Source organism: Condylura cristata, unplaced genomic scaffold (genome assembly GCF_000260355.1).
Source record: "Condylura cristata isolate star-nosed mole 26May11 unplaced genomic scaffold, ConCri1.0 scaffold00021, whole genome shotgun sequence".
Classification (NCBI taxonomy): domain Eukaryota; kingdom Metazoa; phylum Chordata; class Mammalia; order Eulipotyphla; family Talpidae; genus Condylura; species Condylura cristata.
In genome coordinates this window covers 23,115,146-23,129,905 of record NW_004567122.1, presented here as the reverse complement: position 1 = coordinate 23,129,905, position 14,760 = coordinate 23,115,146, and the positions used below count along the sequence as shown (strand labels likewise).

General features: G+C 34.9%; 1 protein-coding gene across 4 annotated transcripts in view; it reads left to right on the top strand.

Moving 5' to 3' along the window:
* RAPGEF6 (Rap guanine nucleotide exchange factor (GEF) 6) overlaps positions 1-14,760 on the top strand; it is a 161,274-nt gene that overhangs the window by 47,394 nt on the left and 99,120 nt on the right. For all 4 annotated transcript variants that reach the window (XM_004686688.2, XM_004686689.2, XM_004686687.2 and 1 more), the window contains exon 6: positions 9,846-9,989. In XM_004686688.2, the coding sequence (XP_004686745.1) occupies positions 9,846-9,989 (144 nt within the window). The remainder of the gene's footprint in view (positions 1-9,845; positions 9,990-14,760) is intronic.

Below are 14,760 nucleotides of genomic sequence, written 5' to 3'. Positions count from 1 at the left end.
AAAAAAAAAAAAATTTAACACATGATCCATCAGTTCCACTCCTAAGTATATACCGAGAGAAATAAAGATTTAGAATGTTTTTATGTAAGATCTTGTAAACCAGTATTCATAGCATTACTCATACTAGCTAAAAGATGGAATAAACCAAATATTTATCAACCTGGTAAATGAATAAACAAAATGTTATGTCCATAGTATGCAATATTCTGCAATAAGATGGAATTAAGTATTAAAAACTTTAAGTGAAGAAAGCCAAACACACAAAAATGTAACTTCTTTTATATGAAAAATTTAGAGTAGGGAAATCCATTAGAAAGCAGGCATATGCTAATAGCTAAGGATTTACTTTGGAGTAGAGAAAATATTCTAGAATTAGATAATGTCACCCCAATTTTTTTTAAAGATTTATTTATTTATGCTTACAGAACTGGGGTACAGGCCAGAGGTGTGATGGCTGAGAGGATTCGCCAGAGACAGAGTGGGGAGCAGAACAGACAGATTGACACTGCTGAGGGGAGCAGCATGCAAGTCAGGAGAGGTCTGCCTTGCTATGTGGTTCAACTCCCTGGCTGGGGCTCAAACTTGCTGCAGTGGCTTCAAAGAGCTTTGTAATGCAGTGCTTTAACCCCTTGCGCCAGCAGGGAGAGCCCTAAATGTCACCCCAATTTTAAGAATATTTTTTAAAACTTTGAGTTTTCTATTTTGAAAAGTGAATTTTAAGCTACATGAATTATATCTCAATAAAAACTTCAGGATATTAAAGAAATGCAGGTGACAAAACAGTATTTTTAAAAATGAGGTTTTCCTTTTGTGAGGTAACATTTGTGTACAATTTTACATATGATTTAGAGGAATAGAAGCCCTACAATAAATATTAAATACTTTTTGCTATCATTTAGGAATGCATAGATATAAAGAAAGCCCACCAATGCCAAAATTACCAGCTAAGAGATATGATATTTGTTCCTGCCTTTAGGCAAGGAAAAATAGTTTGCAAGAGAAAATATAAAATTTACATTCATGGAAGTTTTTATTTATATGATATGCATGTGGAAATTCAAAAATAACTCCACAAAAACTTAGTGATTTCAGTAAGGTCTCTGTATATATGTTATTATGAATAATAAATTAGGAAAATGCCATTTAGTAAACATGCATTTATAAACATCATGAAATATCCATATAAATAAATTTAATAAAAGTTGTAGGAGACCTTTACACATAAAACTATAAAAAATATTTGAGATCTTTAGAGTTTAATCAGTTGAATCACCATTTTAGAAATATTACTCATCTGCCAACTTCTTATAAATTTTTGTGCAGTTCCCATCAAAATCCCAGCATGAGAATCAAGAACTTGGCTTATTAATATGTATATGTTAAAGCAGCTACATTGAGAACTTCATCATAAACTTAACAAATTGCCAACATACGCCTCTATGCCCAGAAATTTTATCTTCAGCCACAAAAACTACCATGATTAAAAATGTAAACATCCTTCAGAAAAATGAAGCAAATTAAATATATGTAAAATTATCAGCATAATTCCACTGGTGATTATTTTTTCTGATGACTTTTTTAATTGAGATAAGAGTTTATCATATATACATCCCTATACTTTGGCATCTTTGTACATTACATTGATACTGCTATGAAAGTTTTGTTTCCATCCTCTACCATGCAGTTGACCCCTTTTAGCCTGGTGAAACCATCCCCCTTCCTCATTTTCTTCTAGTAACCCCCATCTTACTCTTATAGTCTCTTTTTGTTTTATTTACTTGTTCATTTGTTTATTGTCTTTGTCTTCCACATGTGAAGTAAACTCATAGGGTACTTTTCTTTCTGCAGCTGATGCATTTCACTTAGGATAATCCCCTTAGCTTCTCACATGTGTGGCAAATGGCAGGATTTCTTTTTTTTTTTTATGCATACAGAACTGGGGTACAGGCTAGAGGTGCAAGGGTGGTGAGAGAATTCACCAGAGACAGAGTGGGGAGCAGAACAGGCAGATCGATGAAGTACACTACTGAGGGGAGCAGCGGGTGGGTCAGGAGAGGTCTGCCGCGCCATGTGGATCTCCTCCAGGGCAGGTGGGGATCGGACTCATGCGGAAGTGGCTTAAGCTTGTTAGTGCTGTGTTTAACCCACTGCGCCACCCAGGAGGGCCAGGATTTCTTTTTTTTAATATAGCAGTTCAGTGTGTGTGCCAGTCACACCTATTTTATCCATTCATCCATTGAGGACCATTTAGGTCATTTCCAAATCATGGCTATCGAAAATAATGTGCTGTGAACATAAGGATGAACGTATCTCTTCAAATTAATGTTTCCATATTCTTTGAATCAATTAGTGTACTCCTTTGGATCAAGAATGGAGCAGCTGGATCATATGATTTCTATGTAGTTTTTGCGGATTGTGTCTTTCCTGTTTTCCATAATGGCTGTACCAAATCACAGTCCCACCAACAGTGCATGCACTTTCTTTTTCTCAAATCCTCACCAACACTTTTTTTTTTCTTTTTGGTGTGTTTTTGATAATGGCCACTTTCATAGTTGTAAGGTATGTCATCTCATTGTTTTGATTTGCATTTCCTTGATAAGTGACAGTAACTGTCTTTCCATATATCTGTTGGCCACTTGGATTCAATTATATGTAAGAGATTTTAATGTATTGTCATCTTTGCAAAAGTTTCTATTTGGATTTTCTGCCCATTCAAAAAAAAATGTGTTTCTGTTGATTTGTATATATTTTGGATATTAATCCCATGTCAGGTATTTGATTTCTGAATATCTTCCATTCATAGGTTGTCCTTTTATTTTGATGATGCTCTGTTTTTATGAAGAATTTTTGTTTGAAGTCGACCCATTTATTTTTACTATTGTCTCCCGTACCCTTGGAGATAAATCCACATAATTTTGGCCAGCATTGAAGAGTTTACCTCCTTATGTTTCATCTGTATATTTTGTGGTATCCCAAGATTTTAATCCATTTTGAATTTTTATGTGTCGTGTAAGGTCATGATCTAGTTTCATGCTTTCTGGTGTGACTGTCCATTTTTTCATTATCTTTCTGGTGATTTTCTGCTTTCCTAAGAGGACATGTCATAAGAACAGGAAGAGCCAGTAGTCTGAATGTAAGCAGTCTCACATGACTTTGTCTAAGAAATATTTCTCAAGTTGGTTCACCTTGTGATAAAATGTTTTTTCTAGGGCTGTTCGTTGCTAAAACTTAGGGTGCTCATAGAACCCAGATTAAAATTATACATGTAACTGTGGATTAATGGTTTATATCTCATATGGAGTAGGAAATATTTTAGACATATTTCTAATGTCAGAAAGCAAAGACATACCAAAAACTTGGAATTCAGAAGTTCACAGTAACTTAAAATATATGTGGTCAACAAATATTGCTAAGTTTTTTTAAATCAGTAATCAAAACTGGAATTTATCATCACACTTCTGTTTGGTACAGTTCTCTATGCCTTTTTCTACTTTGATCCCTTACTATGATTTATATTAATAGATTTTTCTAGTATTAACCTACCCTTAACAGTCCTAGTAAAAACTCATTTTTGACCTACGATCTTTTTTCTGACTTTGTGGGCCCAGTTCGATAGTTGTTTTAAACATTTTGGCATTCGTGTTACCTAGTGAAATATTAGTCTGTTATTTTAATGTCTAGTAATGATTTTTGTGTCAGGATTCTGTCTATCTGAATCCTTACTATAAGGCTATTGCATCTTTCTCTGCATTTGGTATTACTTTTTTTTAACCTTAGTATACTTCTTTGCTAATATAGGTTTGGATTCATTCTTGCCACATGTGCTTTGTGCTTGGTATACTTTTTGTCCATATTGTAATTTCTATTTCTCACTCCTTTCTCACAACATACTCCCTCAGATAATTATGTTGTGCTAATTCTAACCATTTTTACATATATTCTTAAAATACTAGGAGTTAATCAGTAGTAAAAATTTAATGTTAGTGACCAAAATGTAATTATCACTGTTGTCTAATATTTTAGTTCAACTTATTTATTCCACAAATTTGGCTGTATCTTACTGTTTTCATGCTGTTACTTGTTTAGATTTAACTGTGCTTAATAGTTCTTCTTAACTTCTTTATCTGAGACCCTTGGGAACATTTGGGTTTTTATGTTAGGTACATGGATCTTTTAAAGTTTTCTTTAATAAAGGTGTTTTGTTTGTATTTATTTTAGCTGATAAATTTTCTTTTGCTTGAAAATTTATGTTGCATCATTCTTGAAGATTGTTTTGCCTTAAACATAATTCTAGGAGCTGCATCTTCTCCCCCCCTCCCCACCCCAGCATAATCTCATGTCTGTTGTTTTTGAGAAGACCATTATTAATTTGATTTTCCTTCTCTTGAAGTTGATCTACATTACCCACTGGGTCCATTAAAAATCTTAGATTTAGCTGTTTTGTGTAAATTTGGAGTTGTAATTTTTAAATATCCTGTCTTGGATTTGTTGGAGTATTTTGTGCTTTTTTAATCAAATGGAAACTATCCATTGTCTTTTCTTTGGGCCTTGCCTTGTTCCTTTATTCTTGTACTTTGTTTAGATATGTTAAATCCTTTCAGCTTGTACTCCATATCTTAACATTGTTTTCCTTGTTTTTCATCTATTTTGTTTTTCTTAGCTTTTTCTTCCAGTCTACTTTTTTGTTACATCTTAATAGCTTCTTTTTTTTTTTTTTTTTTTTTTTTTTACTTTTCTGTAATTTAGTTTGGCTAATTTGTGGTGAAAGTCATTGATTCTTGATTGTATTAAGTCTGCTGGTAATTTTATTTTATATTTTTCTTTTCTGAAATTCCTCATTTTTCATTGAGCCTTTACCATGTTTGTTTTAAATTCTCTAACATCTGGTAATCTCTGATTTCTCATAAATTGCCCTCTTGATTACTTTGTTTCTTGGCAGTAGATTTTTTTTCTACCCTTGTGAATCAGCCGTTTTAATTAATCTAGCTAATGGTAGAGAAATAAACACTGCAGGTTGATAATATTGAGATTTGGAGGTGAACACATCTATCTGCTAGAGCTGAGCTAGATTTGTATTTTTTCGTTAGGACCACTTTCAATGCACCATTGGTGTGAAAACGGTAGCAGGAAAAGTCAAGATATACTTTTTCAAGCAAAAATGCATCATGACTTTTCCGACAACCGAGTTAGTCCCTTAATGTTGCTTTTGTGCTTAGTTTTGAATCTGTGTATTGGCAAATTTTTCTAAGTGTTCTCGTTCATCCTCAGTTTTATACCTTCTGTGCTCTTATGTTTTGGACCAGATATCTCACTAGGTTCTTTTCCCTCTTCAAAAGTAGATTACTATAGGTTGTTAGTCATTGATTGTTAATGTGGCCAAGAGAATAGGATACTAGGAGAAGATGTATTTGTTTTGGGCCTGGTCAGTCCTCACCTGCTGGGTTGCTATTTATAATTAGTGCCTCATTTTCAGTATTTTTCTTAAAAGTTTTTTTTTTAGTTGTTAACTTTGTTTTCTAGTACAGTCAGTAGGTAGCAGTATTCACAAGATGATTCTGTTAGTCATTGTTCATCATCTTGCTTTCATGAGTAGATTTTTGTTAGTTGAATGATCTCTCTTCCCCCTTCCATTTCCTTTTTATTAATTTATTTTTTAATGTTGACACGATTTCATATGTTCTAAACTTTAGGTGTGGGATTTCTTTGAAGTTTGCATTAAAGTTGTATTCTTGCAAAGAGGTTTATGAAAATTACGTATATACATTATCATTCTTGTTGAAATTTACTAATGTGCTATTGGTGTTATAAATTCAAACTATAGCCCTGTACTAGGGATAGCTTACTTTTGAATTCTCAGCGAAATCAGGTTTTTGGTTTGGTTTCTTTTTCTCTATTCTTTTCTCAGTGCCACACAAGTTTCATGTCACCACCTGCAATGTGGTCTTATAACATGCTTATCTCTTAAAATGAGGGGATAACTTGAGTAAGTCCCCTTTTGGAGTCTCCTCTTAGGGCATATTCTCTTTTTTTTTTTTTTAGATTTATTTATTTATTCATATAAGAGCTGGGGTACAGGCCAGAGATGCGGAGGGTGAGAGGATTCACCAGAGGCAGAACAGGCAGATCAACGAAGTACACTGCTGAGGGGAGCAGCAGGCGGGTCAGGAGAGGTCTGCCACACCATGTGGTCACCTCCGGGGCAGGTAGGAATTGAACTCATGCGAAAGTGACTTAAGCTTCTTTGTGCTGTGCTTTAACCCGCTGCGCCACCATGGAGGGCCCATATTCTCTTATTTTATATCCCTTTTCGCTCGCTCTCTCCCTAAACTATCAAAGTGGAAGGACTGGTCTCTACACTTGAGAAATTTTTAAATAAACAAGAAAACTGGGCCTTCCCTGATGGTGGAGCAGGTTAAAGCACAGAACTATGAAGCTATCTGAGACCACTGCAGCATGAGTTTGATCCCTCACCAGGGACATGACCCATATGGTGTGGCATGACCTCTTCAGAAATGCCCACTGCTCCCCTCAGCAATGTATTTCAGTAGATCCACTTGGTCTGCCCCCCACTCTGTCTCTGGTGGATTCTCTCACCCCCCCCCCACCTCTGGCCTTTACTCCAGTTCTTGTAGGCATAAATAAATAAATCATAGAGAAAAAAAAAAAAAACAGGAAACTTGCTTATAACCTACTTCCTAGTAATCTTGCTTTCATTTCATTTTTATGGGGTTCTCGTGCCATTTCAGTTTGTGTTTTCAAAGTTTAATTTTTTTAATTTACATTTTAGTTGTACTCAGAAGGAACTTTGTTAGGGGTACTGAAAAAAATTTTTTTAATAAGGATCTATTTTTTTTTTTAACTTTTTAAAGATTTATTTACTCATTCATATAGAACTGGGGTACAGGCCAGAGATGTGGAGGGTGAGAGGATTCACCAGAGACAGAGCTGGAGCAGAACAGGCAGATCAACGAAGTACACTGCTGAGGGGAGCAGCGGGCGGGTCAGGAGAGGTCTGCCTGGCCATATGTATCTCCTCCGGGGCAGGCGGGAATCGAACTCATGCAGAGGTGGCTTTAACTTCTTAGTACTATCCTTTAACCCGCTGCGCCACCAGGGAGGGCCATCTGAAACTTTTTTTTTTTTGGTACTCTTTCCAAAAATTTGAAGCTTAGGAACTCCTATTTACTTTTACTTCTACTTTGAAAAGATTTTATTGCTTAAATTTCGACCTTTGTTCAATAAATTACATATACTAAAAGATCTAAGAATTATATGACATTATACTTTTACCTAAAGTAATGATCTAGTTCATTCCTGAGAAAAGGTGTTATGAAGGAGATAAACATTTTAATCACATATGAATTTTAAGTTCTTCCTTGTCCTGGGGTAACTACTTAAGCTTTGAGTACCGTCTATTAAGTACCATCTATTAAGGCAGAAGAACAGCTATGCAACAATGTCAAAGTGAGCCTGGGATGATTTAATTTTCCTGATGCGTGGCCTTGTATAATGATTCAGTAAATACCATAGTTTCTTTTGTATTTTTCAGAAGAGGAAGTTGTATCTCAAAAAGTAACATATACATGCTATTTACACAAAATTCTGTAGTTGTCTCTTCTGAATTTTACTTCTCAGAAGAGTAATATTCAGTACCTTTCTTGGCTTATCTGTGTATTTCTTAAGTACCTTATCCTTATTTCCAAGTAGTTAGCATATTGACAGATTTTCTGAATGTTAAGTAGACAAAGGTGAATATAGTACATTTCCTGTCTTAGGTAGCTTGTTAGTGAGGTAGGGTTATTTAATAAGGATGGTAATAATACTTGTGTTAGAAAGAATAGTACCTACCTGACTGGCACAGAGGAAGGGATCAGTTGGAGTAGGTAATGAAGTTTGATTAGGAGACTAAGAGGTTTGAAAAGGGATTGACCTTCTAGGTAGAAATAACAGCAGCTCTATATACCATGGTATGAAAGTGGCAGGAAAGAGCATGTCTTGTTTATGAAAAGTGCGGGTTTTCTGTACATAATATGCCAGTTGCAGCCTGAAGAGTAGACTTTCCCTGGCAGTTTACCAGTGTCTTAAATAAATGGTAGTTTTTCAGCATGTAAAGATAGAATGGTGTGAGATATTACAAGCACAGGATAATTTCAGTAATGTTACTTAGCAAAATACATTATTTAAAAGCATGTAGGAGAACCTCCCTGTGGCTCAAGAAGTTAAGTCTCAGCACCATGAAGCTATCAGCAGCCACTGTAGCTAACTCACATGGCACAGCAGACTTTTGTGCCCACTCCCATTCTCCCCTCATCACTGTACTTCAGTAACCCACCTGTTCTGTTTCCCACTCATTTTCTGGTGAACCTTCTCACCCTCTACACTTCTAGCCTATACCTCAGTTCTTGTATGCATAAATAAATAAATCTTTTTTAAAAAATAAAATAAATCCATGTAGGAATACATAAGTAAACACACTACCTTTGAACTCTCACATCTAAAACAACAGCTTACACCAATTCTTTCTGAGAAATCATCAGGAAATTTTGTATAGCTCACTAGCACTTTTTTGTGAGAGGGCTTTTTATAGGTGGGAGGTAAAGTAGTTTTTCTAGGTTTATGCATAAAAGATACAGTAATAAAGATATCTTAGTAGTAAAGCTTATGTGGCTTTTAATAGCAAAGTTTACTAGTAGTAGTTTCAAATATGATAAGCATCAAAGTTCCATTACAACATTTTGAATGCAGACTTGGTGTAAAGATGTGACTTCACATACTGGACTTGGGAACCAGTGTGTCTGAAATAGCCAGTTCATTTATTGCTATAATTTAGATTTGGGGTTATTGAGATTTGAATAAGGGGAGGTGGTAAGGGGGATGAAAGAAGAAACATTGTAAGAAGGATTTATAAAAAATAATTGACAAATTCTGGCAGTAATTGAAAATAAGGTTTGGAAAACAGGACGTTGGGAATGTTGATAAAATGTACTTGGATGACTAGAAAATTCTCCATACTAACAAGAGAATGTATAAGTGGAAAAAGTGGTGGAAAACAAGTTATTTGTTGTTTATTGGATATTAGGTTAAAAGTACATGTGTATTTTAGAACATCAAATTGCCTTGTAAAAAGAATTACGCTGTGGGTGGTGATTAGATAGGCAATGTGGTCTTTGTATCTGTAACAGAAGCTTTGGAGACAGACTTAAGTTCCAAATTGCCTTTGTAAAGTGGAAAAGTTACTAATACCTGTTAATTTTACTTTGTTCATCTATAAATTAGAGGTATTAATACCTGCTTCAGGGCTGTTAGGTAAACTAAAGAGTATAGTATATACTCTTCATATGCAGAATGGCCTGTTAAGTTTTCAATAAATGTTAGTTTCCTTTCTTTATTATTGTTGACTATTGCCATATGTTAAGACGGACCCCAAAGAATAAGCACGAAGCATTTTGTTTTACTGTTTAGCAATTCACTGAAATCTTAAGTGATTTTGTACTAACTAAAATATATTTATAATTAGGCAGTTTGTAATGAGACTACTTAAGAAATTTTAATTGTTGAATGTGTAGGTGTAGTTTTCATTTCTGCTAAGACTTTACTTACAGGTTATGTGTGTATGCAAGCAAGAGAGTCTGCTTCCTGGAAGGAAACTGTGGTCTTCTAATCTTTATAATAATGCACCTTTGTCTTTTTTAACTCATGAGTATTGTCTTGTACACACACTTTTCTTAAGGCGGTTTCTTGTAAGAAGTAAATGAAGCCTCCTTATGAACCTGTTAAGACTCCATAGACTGTCAGTAACATGGAAAAATTGGATATTTAATCAGGAATGTGAACATGTATTTCAGGTAGAGAATGCAAAAGATAATGAAGACAGTATTCTTCAAAGAGAAATTCCTGCTAGACAGTCTCGACGAAGATTTCGGAAAATTAATTATAAAGGAGAGCGCCAAACTATTACTGATGATGTGGACATAAACAACTATTATTCTGTGAGTATATTTTAGGATCATTTCATAGATCTAATATATAATATCTGTACTTTACATATATATTAGTATTTCTATTTGGTTGAGTGTATGGAAATATTCTTACTAGTTGAAGCTTTGTTTTTGCTTAAATAATTTACCATATAGTTTAAGATATTTGTGGTCTTTCTTGCCTGTTATTGCCTAACTGTAGTATAGATTGAACTCCTGTGTGAGAATTTCGTAACAGTCTCACCGAGAGCAATTTTTTCCCTTATACACTCTAAGATACACAAGGAAATCTTGATTGTGGGAACAGTGTGTTAGTTCAGAAATGTTTAAGTGTTAAAGGTATGTTTTCGCTTACAAATAATGAGAAAGAAGTAGTAGATGAAATAAGTTTTGTAATCCTAGAACAGAGATAAGCTGTTTCTTCAGAAGTTTTCATTTCTGCAATAGTAGATAACTGCATTTTGTAATGTAAAGAAGCTCAATCAAGAAATAAGGCTAATCTAATGAGAATAAAACCAAGTATAGTCTGTTGGTTTTTAGAGTAGTCACGATCTTTTAAAGTATGAAAACAGTTCATTTCGAGATTAATTGTAGCAAAATTCCTGGAGTTATGTTTAGTTCTTTGGTTGTCAGAAAAAAAATTTACTCATTTCATGTTAGGAATAAAGAAGTTAATTTAGGGAGTTGTTTATACTGGACGTAGTGTTAGATTTAAAGCAGTTCTAAGAACTTAAAGTCAACGTTTGCTTTATTTTATTAATTCACCACATTCTACTTCAGACAAGCAATACATGAAATAGTCTTGATGGGTTTTTTTTTTTTTTTTTCGTTTTTTAAACCACATCCTGAGCCACATAAGGTTCAGTTCTTGTTACTATTTAATAATTTTTATGTTTCCACCATAACTAATTAAACTAATTTTTTTTCTTGTTACACAAGTAAATTAAAATTGGTTATTCCCACCACCCATTAATGTAACCATTGGTGGTATGTTGTATCTTCTTGAATAAAGCTTTTTTCCAGTGTGTGAATAAATTGGTACACTTTAGGCTAAGTTTTAAAAGTTTAGTTGTTTGAATTGTTTTGTACCTTTTTTTTTTTTACGATTATTTATATATGCAGAACTGGGGTACAGGCCAGAGGTATGGCAGTGAGAGGATACACCAGAGACAGAGTGGGGAACAGAACAGGCAGATGTCCTGAAATACATTGCTGCAGGTGGATCAGGAGAGGTCTTACATTTGCTGCTACTTGAAATAATAAGATTTTTTTTTTCCCATAAAGGATATATTGCAGGGAACTTAGAAAATACTATAGTAATTGGTTTTCACTTTTTCTTTTTAAAGATTTATTTATGCATAAAAGATGTATGGGGGCGGTGAAAGGATTCACCAGAAACAGAGTGGGAACAGAGCAGGCAGATTGAAATACACTGCTGAGAGGAGCAGTAGGTAGGACAGGAGAGGTCTGCCATGTGGGTTACCTCTTGGTCGGGGATTGAACTCATGCTGTACTGAGATAGTTTCATAATGCTGTGCTTTAACTCATTGCACCACCAGGGAGGGCCTGGTTTTCACTTTTTTAAAAAAAGATTATTTGTTCATACAAGAACTTTGGAGGAGGGTAAACCAGAGATGTGGGAGGGTAAGATGATTCACCAGAGAGCATGGGAAGCAGAACAAGTGGCTCTACTGAAATACTGAAACAGGGGAGGTCTGCTGCACCTGTTAAGTTAGCTCTCTGGCCAGGGATGCTGTAGTGACTGGCAATAACTTAACAGCGTTGTGTCTTTTAACTCCTCTGCTACCAGGGAGGGTTCTAGAGGTTTTTACTTTTTTTTTTTTTTTTTTTTTTTTAAAGATTTATTTATTTATTCATACAGAACTGGGGTACAGGCCAGAGATGCGGAGGGTGAGAGGATTCACCAGAGACAGAGTGGGTGCAGAACAGGCAGATCGATGAAATACACTGCTGAGGGTAGCAGCGGGCGGGTCAGGAGAGGTCTGCCACACCATGTGGTCACCTCCGGGGCAGGCGGGAATCGAACTCATGCGGAAGTGGCTTCAGATTCTCAGTGCTGTGCTTTAACCCACTGCGCCACCAGGGAGGGCCTAGAGGTTTTTACTTTTAACTTATATCACCAGTTATGTAAAACTTAGGTATCAGGCAAAATTATTAATAGCACAGTTGTCTGGGTAATTTTGATATATTGACAGTTGGTCTGGGTAATGTTGGTATATAGCAAAAATTCTATTTAATATTTGAGATGTTATGAAGTTGAGAGTTAGTATTATGGCTGCTATAAAATTCTTTATTTCATTGTTCTATTAGCAATCAGGGAATGATCAGGAGAAATAATTCTTTTAGATAGCAGTAGAAAATTCAGTTTTGTTTTTCATTTGCAAACCTCCAATTCTTGCTAGGTCAAAATTCTTAAAATGTGTATAGAATATTTTGCTACTGTTTATTATTAGTACACAATAATCTGCTTTAATTTTAATATAAACATGCTTAGAACAATTGAAAAAGATAATTTATTCCTATGAAATAGTCATAATTATTATATACATTACTTTGTATGAAGATCTTCGAGAACCATAATCTTAATGTCAGAGTCTTTTAATTTTGAAAAGAATATTTTTATGACATTTTTGAAACTCCTCTCAGTATTCCTTTCAGAGCTTGCTGAAAATTTAAATGTCTAAATATTTTATTTTTTTTTCAGAGCTTTGGTTTTTGAAAAAGGTATATTTGATATTTAGAAATAAAATAGTAAAAATGTGACTGGAAGCAATAACCATGGATTTGGTGTTATATTTTAATTTATAAGGATAAATTATATTTGGTCATTCTGCTAACTAAAATTAAAATGTGTTTGTAACACATAGTTGGTGTTAATCTAGGAACCCTGATTCAGAGCTCCCACAACTCTGTATTGAGAGAGATAAAGATTGTCACTTGTTGTCTTAATGAGGTGACTTCTGGGAAACATCCACTGGTTGCTGCTGATTGGCAGTGGGGCCAACCATGTGGTTAGAACATTTCAACTTTAGCCTCAGCCACTAATATGGTGGGGTTTGGAGGGGAGGGAATGGAGAAGTGCTGGAGACTGGATCAATTGCATATAATCAGTGATCATCGTGACTGTCTGAATCCTCTATAGAAACTAAAAAGGATTAAGATTTGGAAAGCCTCCAGGTTGGTGAATTTGTGGAGTGGAGAATGACATACTCAGAGTGTATCACCTCTGTCCAGTCTCCCTATATCTTGCATGTCTTCCATATGCTGTTCCTGAGTTATCCTTTCATAACAAACCATTTATCTATTAAGTAAAATGTTTCTCTGAGTTCTGTGTGCCACCATCAAATTAATTGCACCCACAAGATCTCTGATTTTGTATAGCTAGTGAGTCAAAAGTGCACTTAATTTGGACTTTCATCTGATACATAAAGTCCTAGGAGGCATTCTGGGGTTCTCCATTCTGTAGCCAGTGGACCAGAAGCACCTGATTTTAGGATTGGTATGTGAAGTGTAAGAGTTAGGATTGTTCTGTATTATTGAACCACTAACCTGTGCAGTCTGACCCTAGATCCAGGCAGATAGTGTCAGAATTGAATTAAAATCCTGGACACCCAACTGGTTTCATGAGCATTGCTTGGTGGTGGAGTAGGAAAAGCACACATACACATTTACATGTTCAGAAATTCAAAATAGGATGGATATTTAAGCAAAGTGGAAATAACCTAGCATTTACATGAGTCCTCTGTCCTGAATCCTTTCGCTTTGTGATTGGGCCATTTCATTTAATTGCTGAAGTTCTTGGAACCTGTTTTCACACTCATAGCCCATCCAGTCAGTTACAGCTGTAGATTCTGCCTCTCAAATATTTCAAAATTTATGCCCTCCACTCAGCTTCCCGATGTCATTATCTTACTATTCACTGTTATTCTTCTAGAACTGTTGTAATAGTATCTTCCACACTCCCCCAGCCAACTGTCACTGTAAAAAGCAGCATTTTGTTTTCATTCCAAGAAATTATGGAGAGTTTTTAATTGATGAGTATTATCTAATCTCTGTTCAAATGTAACTGCTTAATCACTTTATTTAATTTAAAGTTTGCTTTTCTCTTTCTCTGGTTTCCCTATTGCTAGCCCTGTTCCCTACATCTTAAATAATTTACATGTAGGTCACTGTGTGTAATTAGTAGCTTCTACATTGAACAGTACACACCTGGAATTTGCCTACCTCTCTTTCTCCTTTTTATGTGTTTAAAGTGTACATGATTTTATATGTGTGTGTGTGTGTGTGTGTGTGTGTATCTGAATGTATTGCAAAATGATTGCCACAAGAGCATTCTTTAACATACTCATCACCCTCACGTAGTTATGGGTGTATTGTAGAAAGCATGTATTTATTGTGTATATATATTGTTCTTTTTACTTAGAATGCCCTTTTAATGTCTTCTTGACAAAATTCTGATCATTTTCAAGACTCAGTACCATATCATTCCATTGGAGAACACCAAAAGTTGCATTTGGGAAGGATTAGGTCCACATCTACATTCCTGTAATATCTTTGTATATACTTAGGCACATTCACTAAATTGTAATTTTATTTAAATATCTGCCTATCCCATTTGAAAATAGTTCCTCAGAACACATTGCCTGTGAATACAAGTGCCTTTTTTTTTTTTTTTTTTAAAGATTTTTTTGCTTTAGTAGGGAGACCATTAGGTCAAAAGTAAAACCAACAGGTGTAGAAGGTCTCTTACAAAGCTAATTAC